Raw genomic sequence first — 22,053 nt, forward strand, 5'->3', positions numbered from 1 at the left:
CTGCGAGAGAGCCCCGCAGCTCTTACCCCCGCACTCCCAGACTGCCAGAGCTCCTTCCTCCAAAGCCCAGTCACCTAAGGCCTGAGCCCCCGCAAGAGAGGAAGGTCGATTTCAGATTATCCCCCCCAGCCCCGCCTCTTCCCCCTGCCCGCCCAGCTTCCTCTCTCTCTGAGGAACACTTTCACTTCCTGCTACTCCAGGCCTCCCTTCGGAGAACAGGTAGGGGTCCCCAGGGACCTAGCGGCTGGCATCGTCACCCCCCACTGCCTCCCTTTGGTGTCAGGCTGCTGGCCCATCCCACCCTGCCCAGCACCACCGGCCCTCCAGGGGAGCATCAGCCTCTCCGCCCCCACCCCTCCTTCCTGCTCGCCCCTGGACAGGACACCTGCTCACTGTCCCCACCCTGCCTGAAACCCTGGGTTTCTAGTCAGCAGGCTGATGGATTTGTTTAGCTCTTCGTTACCCCTCTCCTACGCCACCCCCTGAGGCCAGGGGCCTGTTCTGTCCACCACTGTTTCCCCAGGGCACCCAGTCTGGGCCTGTACTTACGAAGTGTTTGTTAGGTGCACGGATGAACGGACCCAGGGGTCCTACTCCGGGCACTGCCGCAGAGAAAATATTTAAAAATGCCCACCTCGAGTGATAACCCACGCTAGCTAGGACTACGTACCTGCTGAAGAGTTGAGGTCCGATGGACAGAGGGACAGATGTGGTATAAAGCAAAAAAGAAAATGCCAGCAGTAACATCTAGGTAGCGGGTATAAGGATGTTCTCTGTAAAATTCTGGTTTGCTGGATGTTTGAAAATGTCTCTGATAAAATGTGGGGGAGGGAATATTTGAGGGGCCCCCCTGTGGTCTGGGAAGGGGGAAGGTGTTGTATAAGATAGGTCACATTGACAGAGTGTGTCTCCTGTGGGCTGAGCACCTGTCCGGGCACTGGGTTTGGGCAAAAGCTGTTATTCAACTGGCCCATGTCTGTGTTATGGCAGCACTGGTTGTCAAAAGCTGAAATATGTCTGTGCCACTTGGTAAAGAGCCGTCAGTCTGGGTCCTCCCTTTCCCCCCTCCCCGCCAAGACCCCCTGGCCTGCCTCCTGGGATCCCCAGATCTCCCCACCATCAGGGGACTGAAGCATTAACACCTGCCACAGCAAGGGGCCTTGGGTCCATTCTCATTGGTCAGGGTTTCTGCTATATTGGTTGTAAAGACGTTGACTGTTACCGCTGGGTTGGAGCCACCTTGAGCCTTATCTTCCTTCCTGCCAGAGGCCAGACCATGGCTTGCTGGCCTCCCGCATCCTGAGGATGGCCCAGCCGGAGGATGAGGCCTCTGCAGGCCCCACCGTCGGGGAGAGGTGAGGGCTGCTGGGGCTGGGGTCTCCAACTCCTGCCCCTGGCTTCAGAAGTCCCTTCCATCCAATGCCCCCCCCCCCAGAAGACCCTGAATCCCATTTCATCCCTGGGCTGCCCCTTCCTGCACCTTTGACCCCACCTCAGTGTCCAACTGCCCACCTCTAACCCCTGGTCTCCTGGACCCCGAATGTCCCAGACGGGTTCCACCACAGGTGAATGGAGCAGGTGAGACCCCCATAGGGGTCCTTGGGACCCCAGAGCCACTCCTTCGCCTATGGAGGACGTGGGGGGTGTGGCAGATCCCAGAGCTGGATACTCAGGATGCAGAAGCCCTTCTTGAGCTGTGGCCACCGGGGGTGAGTACTCACAGCCAGGGACCTTCTCTGACCCTCCCCAGGACACCGTGGATCAGTCAGGACTCCTCTGGTTCCTTGTGACAAACACCACACACCGGGCAAACCAAAAAGGCTCCTTATCGATTCCAAAGACTAAAAAATCCGGAAGTGAAGGGAATTTCAGGAATGTCCAGACCCTGAGCATTAGACAACTTAAAAATTTCTCCTCATCCCATTTCTTGGCTTTGCTTCAACTGTGAAAACCCAAGGAACAAACACTTGTTCTACAGTAGCTTAGGTAAACAGGCATTTATCTTTCTGACACATCCAGAAAGGCAGCCACAGACTCTGGTCCAGCAGCCCTAGTGACATCAAGGCCAGGTTCTCTGCCATTCCCTTGGACTCCCCTCACGATTGCCCAGTGGCCACCCCAGGTCCAAGCACATGTGTGCACTCCAGGAAGGAGGAAGAAAAGAAAGGAAGCACCATTTGCACCAGGAAAACCAAAAGCCTTCACAATTGATTCACAATATATGGGGCCCAGGCGCAATATTTTTTTAAAGCTCACCTGGGAGTTATAAACCCAGAGGTGAGAAACACTGCCTACACATCATCCGTCTTCTCCAGCTGGGCAGATTAGGCCAGAACAAGGCTGCAATTCTGCAAGGAATAGGGATAGACTTGGACAAGGCAACTAGAGGGTCTACACAGCTTCCTTCACAAGGGGGCTCTATCCCTGTGGTGGCAGAGGTGGCTGTCCCCAGCTCGCGGCCACATCCCACAAGCCTAGCAATTCCAGTGTAAAAAGAGGCTTCCTTCCAAAGAGCTCCAGCAAAACATCTTTTTTTTTTTTAAGATTGATTGATTGATTGATTTGACAGAGAGAGACACAGCGAGAGAGGGAACACAAGCAGGGGGAGTGGGAGAGGGAGAAGCAGGCTTCCCGCGCAGCAGGGACCCCCATGCGAGGCTTGATCCCAGGACCCTGGGATCACGACCTGAGCCACCCAGGCGCCCCTCCAGCAAAAATCTTGTGGAAGATTTCCATTGCCTGGGCTTGATTCACATGCCCACCTCTCAACCAATCACAGTGATGAAAAAGTACTGTCATCCTATTGGCTAGATCAGGTCACGGGACCATCCCTGGGGCTTGGAGGGAGTTAGTCCCACCGGCAGGGACGAAGGGAGGGAGTGGGTTTCCTTAAAGGAAGTTTGGGGTGTGGAATCCAAAATAAGGGAAATGGATGCTGGGCAGGCAAAAGTAACAGAGATTTGCACAAATCCCTTTCAAGATGACCTTTGCCTCGGGGTACCTGGCTGGCTCAGTTGAAAGAGCAGGCAACTCTTGATCTCGGGATTATGAGTTTGCGCCCCACATTGCGTGTAGAGATTACTTAAATAAAACTTAAAAAAAAAAAAAAAGATGACCTTTGTCTCCACCCTGTCCCTGCCCAGAGCTTCCTGGTCACAGGACATGACCCCAGCCAGGTCCTGGTGTTGAGGACAGGAGCTTCACCAGGAGAAGTCCACACCTACCAGATCCAGAAGCTGCCTGGAGGTGAGAAGCCTACCCCCTAGATTCCAGCCCACAGCAAATTTAATCAGCTTTGCTTCCCAAATACCTCCCAAATGCTATTCGGTAAGCTAATTACCAAATGCTATTTGGCAATCCCATAAGTGGGATGCAAACATAAAGACACAGGAAAAGATGGGGACTCCAAAGGGTAGAAATTTCCCGCTCTTGAAGGACTCCGGAGGCGGGGGGAATTACAGGACGGAGGAAGAGAGAGTCCCAGGGAAGATGAGGCTGCCACCCCTCAACTTTTCTTCCTTGCCCCTTGTTGCCCCCTACCCCCAGGTGTGTCTCTGGAATATTCTAACCTCTGCATGCCGGACCTGCCCCATCTCCTGGCCTTCCTATCGGCCAGCAGGTACAGGTCACCCATCGAAAGGGCTATGGGCGATCCATCCCTAAGACACCCCGCCCACACTGCAGCTCCCCCTTATCTTTTCTCAGGGATGTTTTGCCCAGAACACTGCTCTTGCCCCCTCCCACTCTAAGGCCTGGAGACCAACACACAGGTGAGGGATGGTTCCCTAAGGGAGGGGGAAGCCACTTTCCAGGCTCCTTGGTCCGGCAGGACGGCCTTTCAGGGACCAGACTACCAGGTTTGGGGGAGAATAAAATGGGGGTGAGGGAAGCTGTGGGAGGCTCGCCTCCTGGGCCTGAGTGACAAGGGGCCAGGGGCCAAACCAGTAATGGGGCTGGGAATTAAGTCCCCCGGTGCCCTGAAGGAAGCAGGGTTGGCTCCTTGGACATCGGGGACACCTCGGTTATTCTGGTCCTCAGGTCCTCCCCAGACTGGCAGTGTCCACCTCAACATCTCAGAGAGGGTGCTGTCCATGGTGAACAAGCTCTACCTGGAGACCCACAGAGGGTGGGGGATGGAGCAGATCCCCCCGGAGACACCTCCAGAAACTGCAGAAAGACCCAGTTCAGGTTAGCTGGGCTGGACAGGGCCCTGGGCCCCTCGGGGACGGGGGAGCTACTGTTGCTGTTCTGTGGGACCCCACTCTCTCCTCACACCCAGCCCCCAGGAACCCTGCCCCGCACCGGGTCTCCTGGGTTGAAGGCCCACTCAGCCCAGAAGTGCACCATCCTGGGCCGGCTCTGGCCAGCCTGGCGGAGGAGAAAGAGAAGGAAGACGAGCACGAGAACGAGGGCGACTACGAAGATGAAGAGAACAGCCCTGGCCCCGAGGATGTGCTCACCCATCACATCCAGGCTCTGGCCAGGGCCCGGGGCAGCTACGTGGGCAGGCAGTTCCAGAGCCTTAGGGCGCGCCTCACCTCAAATGCCGGAAGCCCCCACAGGCCTGGGGACCCGGCCACAGAGCTGCTCCAGGACGTGCGGCACCTCCTTACTGACCTCCAGGATCACTTATCAAAGGACCCCGATGTCAGGGCCGTTTTGGAGAGCAGGGGGCCTGGGGCTCCCCAGAAGGACGACCATCTTGGTAATAAGGAGGGCTGGGAGAGAACTTATGGCCATTTCCCGAACCCACTCGGGTTCTCGTGCGCCATCCTTTGGCCCTACATGTGTGTTCACACCCAGCTTCTTTCTCTCCATCCCTGCGCATCTGTTTGCTTTGCCACTCACACGCCTTTCCCTGCGTAGAGTAACTCCTGTTCCGTTCGCCACTGCTCCGTCTCGCACACGTGTGACAGCCGCACTCCCTCTCCCGCGCGCGTGCTCACACCCAGGCTCCCTCTTCCGCGCGTGTTCTCTCACCCGTGTCTACACTTGAGGGTGGCGCTCGGCCCCGGGGAGGGGGTCAGCCCGGCGGCCCTCCGCTCACCCACCCCAACCCCTCGCAGGCGCCGCGGTGGAGGCGGCCTTGTGCCGGGCGGTGCTGGCGCCCCTGAAGCCTGCCCTGTGGACGCGACTCCGCACGCTCCGAGCCCAGGAACTGCGGCGACTGCAGCAGCGCCAAATAGCCCTGCGGGCGGGGGCGGGGCCTCCGGGACTCCGCGGGGCGGGGCTCGAGGGGCAGGGCCCCGCCCCCGCCCTGCGGAGCCGCATCCACGCGCGCCTGGCGCACCTCCACGCCGCCTGCGCCCCACGCCGCAAGGTGGCGCTGCTGCTGGCGGTGTGCAGTGACGTTTACGCGGGCCTGGCTCAGGCCGCGAGCCAAGGTAAAGGAGGTTTACCTGCGTCCACCTGGATGTGCGGTAGCTTGAGGGTGGCGGGAGCCGGGTGGGAGGCGCCTGCGTGCACGTCGAGGGGAGAGGGTGGTACGCTCTAGCGCGAGGCGTCTACGCGGGCCTGGGGGTCTGGCAGGAGGCGTTTGCACGCCCAACAAGTGGAAGGGCAGCCAGCGCCCGTGGTCCTGGGGATCGGAGGGACGTGCCTGCACGCCCCCTATCCACCTCAGAGCCTGTCCTCCGGCTCCGCCAGAGCCCGTGGGAGCCGACGCCTTCCTGCCCGCGCTGACGGAAGAACTGATCTGGAGTCCGCACATTGGGGAGACGCAGCTGGACGTGGAGTTTCTCATGGAGCTGTTGGATCCGGAGGAGCTGCGGGGAGAAGGTGAGTCCCCACCCCAGAAACGCCGGGACCCAACAGGGGGCGCCCCAGGGCCCCACAGCCTCGCCCCGCAGCAGGGGGGAAGGCGGACAAACTGCCGCGGGACCTCGGGCGGCCAGGGTAGCCCGAGAGCTGCACTGACCACCCCTTCCTGTCCCTAGCCGGCTACTACCTGACCACGTGGTTTGGGGCGCTGTACCACATCGCTCACTACCAGCCCGACGCGGGCCGCGCACCCCGGGGGCTCAGCTCTGAGGCTCGCGCCTCCCTGCGCCAGTGGCACAGCAGGCGGACGCTGCGCAGACAGGACAGACAGGGCCACGCCGGAGCGCAAGGGACCGTCCCCCCGGACTGCGGGTGGAGGGGAGCGCCGGACCCATTGCCTTTTTGACCGAGGCTCCTGCCCCTCCCCACGGGTCAGCCTGCCCTTTGAGGAACCAGGGCAAGAGACCCTGTGCCCAGAGACCAGTGATGATTAGGGGCCTCAAACCCTCCAGCTCCTCAGGCAACATTCTGGAGACACCAGGTCGGCGCTAACTTCTGACCCCTGGTGGCTTAGGTGCAGGGAGGAGGAGGGGTTCCCAGGAGCAGACCCACCTCCGGTTTGCCCCTCCTCGTGGTGGGCAGAATAATGTTCCCCCAAGACGGCCCCTTACCCATCCCCAGAACCTGTGAATATGTTACCTTACATGGTCAAAGGGACTTTACGTATGTGACTACATTAAGGATCTTGACCTGGGGAGATTATTCTGTATCATCCTGGGGGCCCAATATAACCTCCACAGTCCTTACAAGAGGGAGGCAGGAGGACCAGAGTCCGAGAAAGATGGGATTTTGCAAGCGGAGGTCAGAGTGATGTGGCCAGGAGCCAAAGTAGAGGCACCCTCTAGAAGCTGAAAAAAAGTGGATTTTCCCCTGGAACTTCCGGAAGACTCGGCCTTTGATTTTAGGCCCAAAGAGCTATTTTGAACTTCTGACCTTTAGAACTGCAAGATAATAAATTTGTGGGGTTTTTGACCTGCTAAGTTTGTGGTAATTTGTTATAGAAGCAGCAGGAAGCAAATATACTCTCTTACCCTGAACTTTATTTTCCGTAGAAATTATCACTTCCTAACATGCCGTATAATATGTACTTATTTATTGTGTTAATTTTTGTCCATGGTCTCCCTCCCCTTAGGTTGCCCAACAGAAATACAGCGCAAGCTATATATGTAGTTCTAAATATTTTAGTAGCTCCATTACAAAAAACTAAAAAGAAACAAGTGAAATTAATTTTAATAGCCTACCTGATTGAACCCAATATGTCCCCCTAAATGTTATCACTTCAACATGTAATCAACATCCAAAAATTAAAGGCACCTGGCTGGTTCAGTCGGTGGAGCATGCGACTCTTGATCTCAGGGCTGTGAGCTTGAGCACCGCGTTGGATGTAGAGATTACTTAAAAATTAAAAAAAAAAAATCTTTTTTTTTTAAGATTTTATTTATTTGACAGAGAAAGACACAGTGAGAGAGGGAACACAAGCAGGGGGAGCGGGAGAGGGAGAAGCCGGAACGCTTGCGGGTCTCAATCCCAGGACCCTGGGGTCATGACCCGAGCCGAAGGCAGACACTTAACGACTGAGCCACCCAGGCGCCCCACCCCCCCAAAAAATCTTTTAAAAAAATCCAGGGGCGCCTGGGTGGCTCAGTTGGTTAAGCGACTGCCTTCGGCTCAGGTCATGATCCCGGAGTCCCGGGATCGAGTCCCGCATCGGGCTCCCGGCTCAGCGGGGAGCCTGCTTCTCCCTCTGACCTTCTCCCCTCTCATGCTGTTTCTCTCTCTCTCTCTCTCTCTCAAATAAATAAATAAAATCTTTAAAAAAAATAAAATAAAAAAATCCAAAAATTATTGTACTATTTAACAATCTTTTTTGCTTGTGTGCAAAATATTCAAAATCCAGTGTGTATTTTATATTTGACATCTCAGGTGGGACCAGTCACATTTCAAGCGCTCAATAGCCACACAGGGCTTGGAACTACCATGCTGGACAGTGCGGCCTTAGATTGTCAGCCTCAGGAGGCTAGGGATCTCTGTCTTGTGCATAGCTCTATTCTCAGTGCCTAGCCAAATGCCTAGCACCCATTAGGTGTTCAATAGATACTTGCTGAATGGTTCAATGCCAAATGGTAGGCTGAAAATGGCTGCCTAACAGATATCCCAAGTCCTAATCTCTGAAATCCATGAACACTACCTTATTTGGAAAAGGGTCTTTGCAGACGGTATTAAATTAAGGATCTTAAAATGGGGAGACTATTCTGGGTTATCGGGGGGGCTCTAAATGCATCACACGTGTTCCTATAGAAGGAAGGCAGAGGGAGATTTGACACAAACAGAAGATGATATGAAGACAAGCAGAGAAAGATTTGAAGGTGCCGGCCTTGAAGGTTGGAGAGTTGGTGATCACAAGCCAAGGAAAGCCATCAGGGGCACCTGGGTGGCGCAGTCAGTTAGGTTTCAGACTCTTGGTTTCCGCTCAGGTTGTGATCTCAGGGTGGAGAGATCGAGCCTCGCGTCAGGTTCTGCGCTCAGTGTGGAGTCGGCTTGAGATTCTCTCTCCCTCTCCCTCTGCTCCTCCTGCTCCGGAGCTCGCATGCACACGCTCTCTCTCTCTCTCAAATAAAAATAAATAAATCTTATTTTTAAAAAAAGCAGTCAGCTACCAGATGCTGGGAGAGGCACAGACCGGATGCTCTCCTAGCACCTCCGGAAGGAGGGGGCCCTGTCCACACCTTGATTTCACCCTAGTGATACCAATTTCAGACTTCTGGCCCCAAGAACTGTAGGAGAAGAAATTTCTGTCATCTTAAGCCACTGAGTCTCTAGTCATTTGTCACAGCAACCACAGGAAACTTAACAGTTACTCAGCACTTAAGAAAAAAAAAATGGAGTAGAATTAATATCCAACCCAGTCTCACTCTAGCAACAAGGGACATGCATCTCCTGATATAGGAATTAACTAGAAAAGTAGGAAAATCCCCTCAATCCATTTCACAAAGAATGTATTGCCATTACAATTTTACATTTTACATTTTGCATTTCATAATGATCAAAATTCGGTCGTTTTAGACGTCACCTAAAAAAATGTGCCAGAAGAGAGTTTTTTGCAATTGTTTTTAAAAACCAAAAAGCTCAAAATGGCTGCATCGGGCAGTGAAGGAGGAAGCAGGGATGGGGGAGACTACAGGATGTGGCCTCTCGTCTTATGTTCAGACAGAACTGGGTAGGGTAGCTGGATCCCCGCAGACGTGAGGGGACCATCTCCTTTTTCAAGAACCTTCAGGGCAAGCAGGGCACCAAGAATTTCATCATGTTCAGTTATTATGCATTTTTTCAAAAGATTTTATTTACTTATTTGACAGAGCACAAGCGGGCATGGGGAGAAGCAGGCTCCCCGCGGAGCAGGGAGCCCGATGCGGAACTCGATCCCAGGACCCTGGGATCATGACCTGAGCCGAAGGCAGATGCTTAACTGACTGAGCCACCCAGACGCCCCTATTTATTATGCATTTATGTACATATGTGTTCTTTATAATTGTAGTAAAAATCATATAATACCAAATTTACCCTCTTAACTATTTTTAGGTGTTAACTAGAGTTATAATAGTGTTGACTATATTCACATTGTTGTGTTATAATAGTGTTAACTATGTGTACGTTGTTGTGTAACAGATGTCTTTGTCTTGTAAATCTGAAACCGTGCCCATCAACCACAACTCCCATTTCCCCTTCCCCAGCTCCTGGCAACCACCATTCTACTTTATTTTTCATGGTTTTCATGATTCTTAGATATCTCATTTAAGTGGAATCATATAGTCTCTTGGTGAACGGGCTTATTTCACTAAGCAGTATGTCCTCGGGGCGCCTGGGTGGCTCAGTCGGTTAAGCGCCTACTGAGCTACCCAGGTGCCCTAAGTTCTTTATATTCTGGATGGGTATGTCTCGTGGGCAGTCCCAGTTTCTGGATTTCCTCATTATTAGATTCCAGTCCTGCAGTTAAGGGCAGTATACCCTGTAGGTGGACATTGTGTCCTTCCCAGTACATCCCATCGGGGGGGCGGGGGGGGGGCGTGATCAGCAATGCTAACTGTGCCTGTGGAGTTAAGGACTATATTAGTTGGATCAAGGTGCCATAACAGAAAAGCCCAGATGGGGTGGTTAAAGCACAGAAATTTGGTGTCTCACAGTTCTGGAGGCTGGAAGTCCAAGATCAAGGCCTTGGCGGGTTTGGTTTCCTCCGAGGCTTCTCTCCTTGGCTAGTAGATGGCCATTTTCTCCTTTTGTCTTCACATGGCCTTCCCTTTGTCCCTGTCTGTGTCCTAGTCTCCTCTTTTTAAAATTTTAATGTATTTATTTACTTATTTATTTGTTAAATTGAAGTATAGTTGACACACAATGTTACATTAGTTGCCAATCTCTTCCTATGAGGACACCACTCATAGTGCACTGGGCCACCCATATGACTTCATTTTAACTTAATCACCTTTTTTTTTTAAGATTTTATTTATTTATTTGGGGCATCTGGGTGGCTCAGCCAGTTAAAGCGTCTGCCTTCAGCTCAGGTCATGATCCCGGGGTCCTGGGATCGAGCCCCGCATCGGGCTCCCTGCTCCGCGGGAAGCCTGCTTCTCCCTCTCTCACTCCCCCTGCTTGTGTCCCCTCTGTAGCTGTCTGTATCTCTGTGTCAAATAAATAAATAAAATCTTTAAAAAATATATTTTACTTATGTATTTGAATGAGAGGGAGAGCCAGAGAGAGAATGAGTGGGGGGGGGGAGGGGGGGGGAAAAAAAAGCAGGCCCCCCCGCCGGGCGGGGCCCCCCCCCCCCGCCCCATGCAGGTCTCGATCCCAGGACCCCAGGATCATGACCTGAGTCAGAGACAGGTGCTTCACGGACTGGGCCACCCAGGCGCCCCTAACTTAATCACCTCTTTAAAGGCCCTTGCTCTAAACACAGTCACATTCTGGGGAACTGGGGATTGGGACTTCAAAATATGAATTTGGAGGGGAGGGTCACAATTCTGCCCAGGGCGCCTGGGTGGCTCAGATGGTTAAGCGTCTGCCTTCGGCTCAGGTCATGATCCCAGGGTCCTGGGATCGAGTCCCACATCGGGCTCCCTGCTCCTTGGGAGCCTGCTTCTCCCTCTGCCTCTCTCTCTCTCTCTCTCTCTCATGAATAAATAAATAAAATCTTAAAAAAAAAAAAAAAAACAATTCTGCCCGTAATGGGAAGTGACTGCTGGATTTCTCCCCCTCTGAATTATGATGTCATCTGTGGGTGGTACCCTGGGACCCTGTGAAGAACCTGTCCCCAACAACCTTTCACCCAATGCTTATAGCATCTCTTCTTGGTTCTTGCTGAGTCACTGGATTTATTCCTACTACTGTATTCTCTTTATGGCAGGTAGTACTGGTTTTCCACCTCCTAGAATGAAATGACATTTCCTGGTGGTTGGTTTTTGTTTTTTTTTTAAGTTTATTTATTTATTTATTTATTTATTTATTTATTTATTTGAGAGAGAGAAAGAGCACATGAGCAGGGGGGAGGGGCAGCAGGAGAGGAAGAAGCTGACTCCCCACTGAGCAAGGAGCCCAACGTGGGGCTCAATCCCAGGACCCTGGGACCATGACCTGAGCCGGAGGTAGGCAATCTACTGAGTCACCCAGGTGACCCTGACATTTCCTGTTTAAAAAATGTGTTGAATTTAAAAAAAAAAATCTGAGTTGATTTCAAGAAAACTACCCAGTAGCTAAGTACACGAGTGATGCATGGATATGTTGGCAAAGTATGGGGAAGTAAAATGTAAAAGGTGGACGTTTAGGCTATCGCTGGTTAAAGACTATGGGGTCACACCCACCATCTTGTTCACTCTGGAGCGCTGGGCTTTGTGCTGGACGCCTCCTCTGATGGCCCCACTCCCATGGTGTCCCAAACTGGCCACAGCACCTCCCCCAAACCTGCTTCTCCTTCTAGTACCCATTAATAGTGGGACCTCATGACCCCATCCTACATACCTCCCTCTCCCCTCTCATGCCCCCCTGACTTTCCCCATCCCTGGCCCCATCCTGGTCCACCCCAGCCTCCACTGCCTCCTGGCTTCCGGTCCAGGAAATCCCCTCCAATCACTGCCCACATGGCAGCCAGAAGGAAATTTTATTTATTTTATTTTATTTTATTTTTAAGATTTTAAGTAATCTCTACACCCAACATGGGGCTTGAACTCACAACCCTGAGATCAAGAGTCTCATGCTCTTCCGACTGAGCCAGCTGGGCATCCCACGTTTTTCACTTTGATGTAGTCCAACTTAGTTTTTCTTTTGTTGCCTGTTCTTTTGGTGTCATATCCAAGAAATCATTGCCAAATCCTATGTCACGAAGCTTTTCCCCTATGTTTTCTCTAAGGGTCTTGTAGTATGACTTCTTACAGTTAGGTCTTTGATTCAATTTAGGTTCACTTTTGTATATGGTGTTGCATAAGGATCCTACTTGACTCTTTTGCATGTGGATATCCATTCCAGTTTTCCCAGCACCATCTGTTTAAAAGACTGTCCTTTTCCCATTGAATGAGCTGAGCACCCTTGTCAAAACTCATTTGACCTTAGGGGGTGCCTGGGTGGCACAGTCGGTTAAGTGATTGACTCTTGGTTTCCGCCTGGGTGGTGATCTCAGGGTCTTGAGATCAAAGCCCCACTTTGAGCTCCCCACTTAGCATGGAGTCTGCTTGGGATTCTCTTTCCCTCTCCCTCTGCCCCTCCCGCTCATGCTCTCTCTCTCTCTCTCTCTCTCTCTCAAATAAATAAATAAATAAATCTTTAAAAAAAATCATTTGCCCTTATGCGCCAGGATTTATTTTTAGAATTTGTGTTTTTAACAAGTTGCTGCTGAGAACCATTGATATATATAGTATCAGATTAAAAATAAAACAGGGGGCGCCTGGGTGGCTCAGTTGGTTAAGCGACTGCCTTCGGCTCAGGTCATGATCCTGGAGTCCCTGGATCGAGTCCCGCATCGGGCTCCCTGCTCAGCAGAGAGTCTGCTTCTCCCTCTGACCCTACCCCCATCTCATGTGCTTTCTCTCTCATTCTCTCTGTCTCTCAAATAAATAAATAAAATCTTTAAAAAAAATAAAAATAAAAATAAAACAGGAAGAGAGGTTATACTTTTTGAGTAGTCACGCAGAGGGTGACACCTGAGCAAAACCTTGCCAGAGGTGAGGGTCACAGGCACTCATCTGGGGAGGATGTTCCAGGCAGAGAAAAGCCAGGCAAAGGCCCTGTGGTGGGTGCGTGCCCAGCAGGCACCGGGAACAGTGAGGAGGCAAGAATTCTTGAGATGTCTTTGGTGCAAAAAGGTTGTTTTATAAAAGCACGGGGCCAGGACCCATGGGCAGAAAGAACTGCACTGGGGTCATGAGGAATGGCCCATTATATACTTTCAAGTTGGGAGGGGGTTAGGGATAGCACAGACCTCCAAGGTATTTTGGAAACAAGGTTTCCAGGACCCTGAGAGGGCTAGCTATTGCTAGGAAAAGGTTATTTATTACTGTTTAATAAAAACTCAAGTCATGAGACCCTTCAGATGTATATCGGTGGGTCATATGCTTGGAGGATGATTGCTAACATGTATCGTGGGGGTTTAGAGATAAAGGAAGTTTCCAAAAGAATTTTTATATGTATTTTTATGTGTTAAAGGAGACTAAAAAAAAAAAAAAAAAGAGGGGCACCTGGGTGGCTCAGTCGGTGAAGCGTCTGCCTTCAGTTCAGGTCATGATCTCTGGGTCCTGGGATCAAGTCCCTCTTTGGGCTCCTTGCTCTTTGGGGAGTCTGCTTCTCCTTCTCCTCCCTGCGCATGCCCTCTCTCATTATCTCTCTCTCTCTCTCTCAAATAAATAAATAAAATATTTTAAAAAAAAGAGAGAGAGAGAGAGATTAATAGGATCCCGGGGGTTTGGGATAATGTTAAACTCAGATTGCTTTTTGCCCTTAGCGAAGTATTAACATCAAGGCAGCTGGGCTTCTAGAGGAAGGTCACTCTGCCTGTTTCAAGGACTCGTCGATGGGCTATAAGTAGTAAGGAAATGTAATTTTTTTTCTTTTGCCTTGTTTCCCACATCAATAATGAGCCACCACATCACACCCGTTGAGGAGCACTGTGTGTTTTGCCTGTGTATTCTCTGGCTACCCCAACATGATAATAGCTAATGCTTTGTGGCTTGCATGCCTGTTTTTAGGAGGTCACCAGGAGGATGTGACCGCCGGTTGACCCACGAGCTGGACTCAGGCGATGAGAGGCGCCTCACTCCCTCGCCTGACCCTGGAATGTACTTCTGCCCACCGTTCCCACAGTGGGAGCCGTCCCAAGGACATAGCCTTGCTAGAGCAAGGTGTTGTGGAGGCCATCTGGCTGGTATAGAAGACCCAGTTAAGGCCTATATAAACTTTAAGATGCTGGTGGGTGGATGGGGAGAACTACTCATCTTGCGGCGCCCAAGATAACCCTTGTAAGTGCGTTCCCTTGCTTATTAAACCAGGCACCTACCAATCTGGAGTGGTCTGCCTCTTTCTTTGGTCTCTCCTTGTCCTCTGTGTACGGGGCCGTTCACAAACCGACAATTAACGAATCAGCCAGGAGACCGAAGAAATGGGCCTTGGGAAAGGGATATCTGCAGGGAAACTCTCCAGTTGGCCATCGACCTCTATGTGGAGAGGGGTGGCCCCATGCGTTAGATGCTTGTGGACCACTGCACGAGGACGGGGACGCCCCCGAAAATGCTGGCCATTGCACACTGTGGCAGGCAGGGAAGGGGGTGCCCACAGCGGGGCGGGGGTGGTGGTGGCTGGCCTCTAATGTGGGCAGTTTGGCCACCAGAGGCTGAAGCTTGCGCTAGAGTGTGGAAGAAGAGCTGAATTCAGGAAAAGGACATGCGGTTGTCCATTACTCTGCTAGCCTCAGGGCTCACAGCACTGTGGAAGAACAAAATAATAAGTTGCAGACCTTAGCGTGCCGTTTTGCAAAGCTAGGAGGGTGCAAACTGCCCCAGATTAAGAGCCAAGGGTGTGTACAAAGCCTGATCAGGACACTAAGAGGTACATACGGTCCTTGGGAAAGTGATGAGGGTGTCCTGGTGCCTGACAATGAGATGGACCGTGTGCCCCACACTGTCGGAGCCTGAATACAAAGGAAAATTTTAAATAGCGATCATCCTAGACTGCTGATCCAATGGAGAAATATGTCCCAAAACTCCAAGGAGAAAACTCGCATTCTCTATCCCTTGAAGATATAAATCTAATAATGCCTTTGAAAAATAAACACTGCCCAAGATTGCCTGAGACTCAGGGGAGAAGGGGGGGGCAAGAAGCTTTTCAGAATACAGACTGCTGGGGCATGCGACTCTTGATCTTGGGGTTATAGGTTGAGGCCCCACCTTGGGTGTAGAGATTACTCAAAAATAAAATCTTAGGGACCCCTGGGTGGCTCAGTCAGTTAAGTATCTGCCTTTGGCTCAGGTTATGATCCCAGGGTCCTGGGACTGACTCCCGACCTCCGCTCCTTGCTCAGTGGGGAGCCTGCTTCTCCCTCTGCCTCCCCACCCCATGCACTCTTTCTCTCTCTCTCTCTCTCTCTCTCTCTCGCAAAAATAAATAAAATCTCAAAAAAAAAAGGTACTGTCATTTTCTTTCATCTGCTAAAAGGACAGTTTTTACTCAGCTCAGGTCATGATCCCAGGGGCCTGGGATTGAGCCCTGCATCAGGCTCCCTGCACGGTGGGAAGCTTGCCTCTCCCTCTCCCACTCCCCCTGTTTGTGTTCCCTCTCTCGCTGTGTCTCTCTCTGTCAAATAAATAAATAAAATCTTTAAAAAAATAAATAAAAGGACAGTTTTCTTGGACCGTTGGTCTGTTCTTGATGAGATTATGAAAGCCTTTTTCTTGACTGTAGGTAATCTGCCTAGAAAACAGATTCCATTTTATCAAAATAATCTCCTGTGCTCCCTGGTGTCTTTATCGGGTCTTTGATTACTTAAGAAAACTGATTCTTCTCTGTTACAAGAGCTGAGTATTTTTACACCTATGGGACTTACTGTATTTGCCTGTGAAGTCTTTCATTATCCCCCTGGTTAAATGAATAACCAAGTATTCTTTCGCAGTGACCTATGATCCTATTTAATCAAGTATTTTATTTTTTTAATTAAAGATTTCATTTATTTATCTGACAGAGAGAGAGACACAGCGAGAGAGGGAACACAAGCAGGGGGAGTGGGAAAGGGAGAAGCAGGCCTCCCGCAGAGCAGGGAGCCCGATGCAATGCGGGGCTCGATCCCAGGACCCTGAGATCATGACCTGAGCCGAAGGCAGTCGCTTAACCAACTGAGCCACCCAGGCGCTCCTAATCAAGTGTTTTAAAGCCTTTTGATATTTTTTACAAACTTCCCCCAAATCCTATATAAATTAAGCCTCGTTAACCTCAAACTAACTCTGGGGTTTTCCAGAGAAAATATCAAAAGATGTGTTCTCTCTCCTTATAGAAGAAAGATATTAAACTAAGTTTATTTTATGTTTTAAATTACATGGGAGGGGGACCTGGCTGGCTCCGTCGGTCAAGCATGTGACTCTTGATCTTGGGGTTGTGGTGTAGAGGTTACTTAAAAATACAATCTTTAGGGGCAGCTGGGTGGCTCAGTCGTTAAGCATCTGCCTTAGGCCTAGGTCATGATCCCAGGGTCCTGGGATGGAGCCCCGCGTTTTGCTCCTTGCTCCGCGGGAAGCCTGCCTCTCCCTCTCCCACTCCCCCTGCTTGTGTTCCCTCTCTCGCTGTGTCTCTCTCTGTCAAACAAATAAATAAATCTTTTAAAAAAACAAAATAGGGCGCCTGGGTGGCTCAGTTGGTTAAGCGACTGCCTTCGGCTCAGGTCATGATCCTGGAATCCCGGGATCGAGTCCCGCATCAGGCTCCCTGCTCAGCAGGGAGTCTGCTTCTCCCTCTGACTCTCCCCCCTCTCATGCTCTCTATCTCTCATTCTCTCTCAAATAAATAAATAAAATCTTTAAAAAAATAATAAAAAATAAAATGAAATGTATGTCACAGAAATAACCAAATTTCCTTGTCAATTGCTTTATAATAACTCTCATCAGATCTTTAACAATGGCTATTTTAAAGTCTTTTATCATTTACAGTTCCATTCTGCTCTGATGCTTTTGCAAAAGTGTTCCTACAAAAATACTTTGTTTTCAAGGACGTTCTTTGGGAAGCCTCTGCCAAGTACAGGGTTTTTTTTTGTTGTTGTTGTTGTTGTTTTTAAAGATTCATTCATTCATTCATTCATTCATTCATTCATTCATTTGACAGAGAGAGACACAGCGAGAGAGGGAACACAAGCAGGGGGAGTGGGAGAGGGAGAAGCAGGCTTCCCGCGGAGCAGAGTCCCAGGACCCTGGGATCGTGACCTGAGCTGAAGGCAGACGTCTAACGACTGAGCCACCCAGGCGCCCCTGTTGTTTGTTTTAAGTAGGTTCCAGGTGGAGCCCAGCACAGGATGTGAGCTCAAAACCCTGAGATCAAGACCTTAGCTGAGATGTTTAACGGACTGAGCCACCCAGGCGCCCTAGCAAGTACAGGTTTCTGATAACTATGATCAATTTGCCTTCATGTGGAAGGGGCAACAATGGACTTTCCAGTGCCTCCCCACAGCTCCCTGCACAGCCCCAAAACATGTCATGGGATGGTAGCCAGAGATCTGTCCCCATTCTCCTCCATATCAGGAAAATGGGCCCATGAAACTGATGATAATGTTATCACGTGAAGACTCGCCTCTGCTGCAGGACTCTGTATAGAGTTTGCTGGAACAGATGCAAGGGAGAGGATGCATGGCGAACCCATAGAAAATTCAAGGCCTGGGCGCCACTGAAACGTTTCTGAGAGTCATTTGGTTGCATGAGACGCGCATTGTTGCATAAGCTGTGTAGGGGGAGATGCAAGCCTATCCACCCCGTACCGGGTTTTTGGAGGAATTTATCCCCCCCTCCCCCGCCACCCTGGCACAGTGCCTCTGTCCCTTGTACTACCTGGTAAAGAAAGGGCACATGGGGACTGGGGGTCAGAGCAGCAGGCCACCTTTGAGAAGTCAAAAATGCTGGCAGGGCAGATGAAAGCTTGGGCATCTCCTAAATGGGGCTGCCATTTGCATTAGATGGGTCCATGATTCCAGAAGATGTGGACTGGGCACTCTGGCTAAGACAATGGAAAGAGACGGTACCCTTAGGATTTGGGTCCCAGCTCTGGAAGGGGACAGAAACTTGATACAGCCCCACAGAGCAACAGCTCCTAGCTGTGTACACAGCACTCCTCCGAGTAGAGCCTCTCACGGAGGAATAGGCATATCCCAGTGAAGAACTTCCCTTCCTATTAAGGGGGGAGTTGAGAATATGTCCCACCGACCCACCTCTGCCATAACTCAGACTCCCACTTTGACTAAGAGGCACGCCTGTTTGCCGCAGACAAGCACTCTCTCCACCACCCCATCGTCTCTAGAAGGGCAGGTGCTACCAGGGCCCGTAGAGTATGTCAAGCCTCCAAATGCGCCCCTCCCCGCCCCGTTCTCACGGTGGCCCCGGTGGCCTGCACAGAGGGAGTGGGGAAATTCCCACTGGTGCCTGGAAACCCGAACAAACAGTAGGAACCTGTGGGCTGAACTTGGAGTGGTTTGGCTGGTGATCACCCATGAACTCCGACTGCTCCCCCTTTGCACGGACCATCGGGCTGTTCTCAAATGATGAACCCTATGGCTTGGACAATAGGGAGCCAAGGGGTAAATGATCATGAATAAGTCATGTGGGGTCAGGATATGTGGAAAGACGTTTTGGTTTACCTGCAAGAGCCTGAGGTGTCCTCACTGTCTTCCCACGCAGTGGCTCATAAGGCACTGACACTCCCAGGCAATCAGGAAGCATTAAGAGTAACCACCATGGTGCCCAGGTGGAAGGCATATCGTCAGGGATGCCAGATGGCCCTTGACATACAGTGACTTGGCTAATTCTGTAAAAGTATGTCCTGTGTGTCCTAAATAATGCCAAAGCAAGTGCCAAAGGAGTCTGGAGCCACCCGCCAGAGTTCCCAACTAGTGAGGGATTGGCAAACGGATTATATTGAGCTCCTTTCCCTGAGTGAGGGTTCTAAATTCCTTGGTGTGGACACGGCATCTGGCCTAACCCAAGCTTTCCCTTATCACCGTGCAAGTCAGGGGGCCACCATCAGGGAGATTAGAGAAGCTGAGTACCACGTACAGATACCCTCATCAAATAAACAGTGATTAGGAGTCACATTTCGACGACCATGATATGCAAGATAGAGCAAAAGAACAGGACATTGAATGGAGGTCCCATCTCCCTTATAACCCACAAGCAGCAGGGTTAGTGGAAAGGCAAAGTGGAATATTCAAACAGCAGATTAGATTACGAACAGGTAAAACCACCCTTGCTGGGTAGACTAAAGTACCCTCACAGGCTTTAATACATTTTCTTTTTCTTTTTTTTTTTAAGATTTATTTATGTTTATTTGAGAGAGAGCATGAGCAAGGGGAAGGGCAGAGGAAGAGGAAGAGAGAGAATCTCAAGCAGGCTCCACGCCCAGCACGGAGCCCAATGCAAGGCTCGATCCCAGGACCCTAAGATCATGGAATCAAGAGTTGGATGCTTAACCGACTGAGCCACCCAGGCTCCCCCTTCATGTGAATGATCACCCAGGAAGACTTGTTGCACCACATGCCAAACTGGACACCCCTTCGGAGACACCCAACACCAGAAGGGCATGGAAGTCATGGGAGGCAGCCATTGCCCCAGCGCTCACTGCAGATTATAATGCTTTGCTACTGAGAACCCCAAGCCCCATGACACCTGAGACAGGCGTCATCTACCGGAATTTGCAATGACTCATCCCACCGGGATGGGGGAGTTACTTCGCACCCCTGAGCGAGAGACAACTACTCCATCTCCACTGGATCCCGTTGTCCTGCTGCGAGCTGGACTTGTTGAAATGCATCATACCTGGAATGGAACACACACCATTCACTGAGAGAGGGGAGAAAGCGGGGGTCCTGGTCTGCCACGCCCAGCCCCCAGCCCCCAGTCCATCTCCTCTCACCTGACAGTGCCGCCTCCCCTGGGCAACACGCAGCCAGGTCAAGTTCCTAAAAGTGCCAGCCTCCCTCTCCTCAAGGCCAGGTGGGCACATCCTTGCCACGGGCACCATTGTTTGGCTCTAGCTTTGCTCCCCTGTTGGCCAGGAGGACATTATGGCACACACCAAAGCCTTTACTCAAGTTACCCAGCAAGCCATGAATGACAGTCAACAAAGTCTGTCTTTATGTCACTCTAAAATCTCTCTAATGAGGAAAGCTGTCCCCCCAAATAGATGGCTTTGGACATTATCACTACTTTGCGAGGAGACACCTGTGTCATTATCCAAACACAAAGTCGTGTGCTCCCGCCTGATAAGGCAGCTAATGCATCATCTTTACTAAATCATATGGGGACACAAGCGAACACCTTCAGCAACCCTCACCATCACCCCCAGGCTAGGGGACTTGATAAATCAGTAGTTTGGATCGTGGAAAAACTGTTATTTTAGGAATCATTGTTTTCATCTGTGTTTTCTCTTCCGTGTGCCCGAATTACCTGCCTCCAGAGAGCCGCCCAACGAGCCACCTCCGTGCTAGTGGAACTCCATGCTGGCTGCTCAGGGCACATTGTGCAAGGGGGTGTGTGTAAGACCTAAGAGTGGGCCATGAGGGGTGGAGTACTGGGGGAGGTCATCCAGAGGACATGACCACCGGTTGACCCAGGAGCTGCACTCAGGTGATCAGAGGCACCTCACTCCCTCCCCTGACCGTGGAATGTACTTCTGCCCACCGTTCCCACAGTGGGAGCCGTCCCGAGGACATAGCCTTGCTAGAGCAAGGTGTTGTTGAGACCATCTGGCTCTACAATCTTTAAGATTCTGGTAGGTGGGTGGGTGGGGAGACCTACTCATCTTGCAGCACCCAAGACAAGCCTTGTAAGTACCTTCCCTTGCTTATTAAACCAGCCACCTAACAATCTGGAGCGATCTGTCTCTTTCTTTGGTCTCCCCTTATCCTCCGTACAGGGGGGCCAGTTTGAGAACCAACAACGACACCTTAGGCAGTCAAGATTGCATGATCCACAGGGCAAGTCTCAGAGCTAAGAGATCTTGCCCCTTTAATGTTTTCTGTTTAAGTGATCTCTACACCCAACATGGGGTTCGAACTCATGACCCCGAGATCAAGAGTCACATACTCTACCAACTGAGCCAGCCAGGGGCCCCGAGCTTGGCAGCTTCTTAAAAATTTAAATACAGGGGGGCCTTGGGTGGCTCAGTCAGTTAAGCATCTGAATCTTGATTTCGGCTCAGGTCATGATCTCAGGGTCCTGGGATCGAGCCCAGCGTTAGGCTCCCCACTCAGTGGGGAGTCTGCTTATCTCCCTGTCCCTCTGCGCCTCCCCACGCTCGCTCTCTCAAATAAATAAATAAATCTTTTTTTAAAAAAGTTATATACCGGGGCGCCTGGGTGGCTCAGTTGGTTAAGCAACTGCCTTCGGCTCAGGTCATGATCCTGGAGTGCCTGGATCGAGTCCCGCATCGGGCTCCCTGCTCGGCAGGGAGTCTGCTTCTCCCTCTGACCCTCCCCCCTCTCATGTGCTTTCTCTCTCATTCTCTCTCTCTCTCAAATAAATAAATAAAATCTTTAAAAAAAAAGTTATATACCTACCGTATATGATTCAAGCATTCCACTCCTAGGTGTATACCCTAGAGAAATGAAAGGGTATGTTCACACAAAGACTTGTACACCAGTCTTCACAGCACTTCTATCGGTAATTGCCAAAAAGTGGAGAGAAGGCAAATGTCCACCAACAGGTCACTCGATAAACCAGTCATGGTGACTTGATAAACTGTCCCCTGCAATGGCCTAGTTTGACATGCATGAAGCGCAAAACAATGATGTTGAGTGAAAAAAAGCCAGACACGAGAATCCACACTGTATCATTTCATTCTGCAAAATACAACTAACCGATAGTGACAGAAAGCAGGTAGGTCGGTGGCTGTGCGGAGGGGTGAGGGATGGAGGGGTGAGGGATGGAGGGTTTGACGAAGAAATCAGGAATGATGGCTATGTTCATTCTCACTGCCATGATCTTGGTTGCGGTGGTGGCCTCCCAGGTTTACATA

The 22,053-nt window shown here is 51.0% G+C and overlaps 1 protein-coding gene across 5 annotated transcripts; it reads left to right on the forward strand.

The window, feature by feature from the left end:
• Window positions 1–152: 152 nt before the first annotated feature.
• RINL (Ras and Rab interactor like) lies at window positions 153–20,891 on the forward strand. Of its 5 annotated transcripts, XR_012375973.1 has the most exons (13): window positions 153–219; window positions 1,267–1,355; window positions 1,550–1,709; window positions 3,144–3,246; window positions 3,547–3,619; window positions 3,706–3,770; window positions 4,039–4,188; window positions 4,280–4,705; window positions 5,067–5,384; window positions 5,647–5,778; window positions 11,332–11,481; window positions 14,046–14,221; window positions 19,350–20,891. XR_012375973.1 is itself a non-coding variant. In XM_073885113.1 (12 exons), exons 2-11 carry the CDS (start codon window positions 1,306–1,308, stop codon window positions 11,442–11,444), a joined length of 1,590 nt encoding a protein of 529 aa, XP_073741214.1. In that variant the 5' UTR covers window positions 153–219; window positions 1,267–1,305; the 3' UTR covers window positions 11,445–11,481; window positions 14,046–14,362. The 5 variants fall into 5 exon arrangements, 4 of the variants coding, with proteins under 4 accessions (XP_073741214.1, XP_073741216.1, XP_025710068.1 ...); XM_073885113.1 differs by lacking the exon at window positions 19,350–20,891 and having other exon boundaries at window positions 14,046–14,362; XM_073885115.1 differs by lacking the exons at window positions 11,332–11,481; window positions 19,350–20,891 and having other exon boundaries at window positions 14,046–14,361.
• The last annotated feature ends 1,162 nt before the right edge of the window (window positions 20,892–22,053 follow it).

The sequence above is a fragment of the Callorhinus ursinus genome, unplaced genomic scaffold (assembly GCF_003265705.2).
Source record: "Callorhinus ursinus isolate GAN/ISIS: 27379988/994484 unplaced genomic scaffold, GSC_fseal_2.0 scaffold61, whole genome shotgun sequence".
NCBI lineage: Eukaryota > Metazoa > Chordata > Mammalia > Carnivora > Otariidae > Callorhinus > Callorhinus ursinus.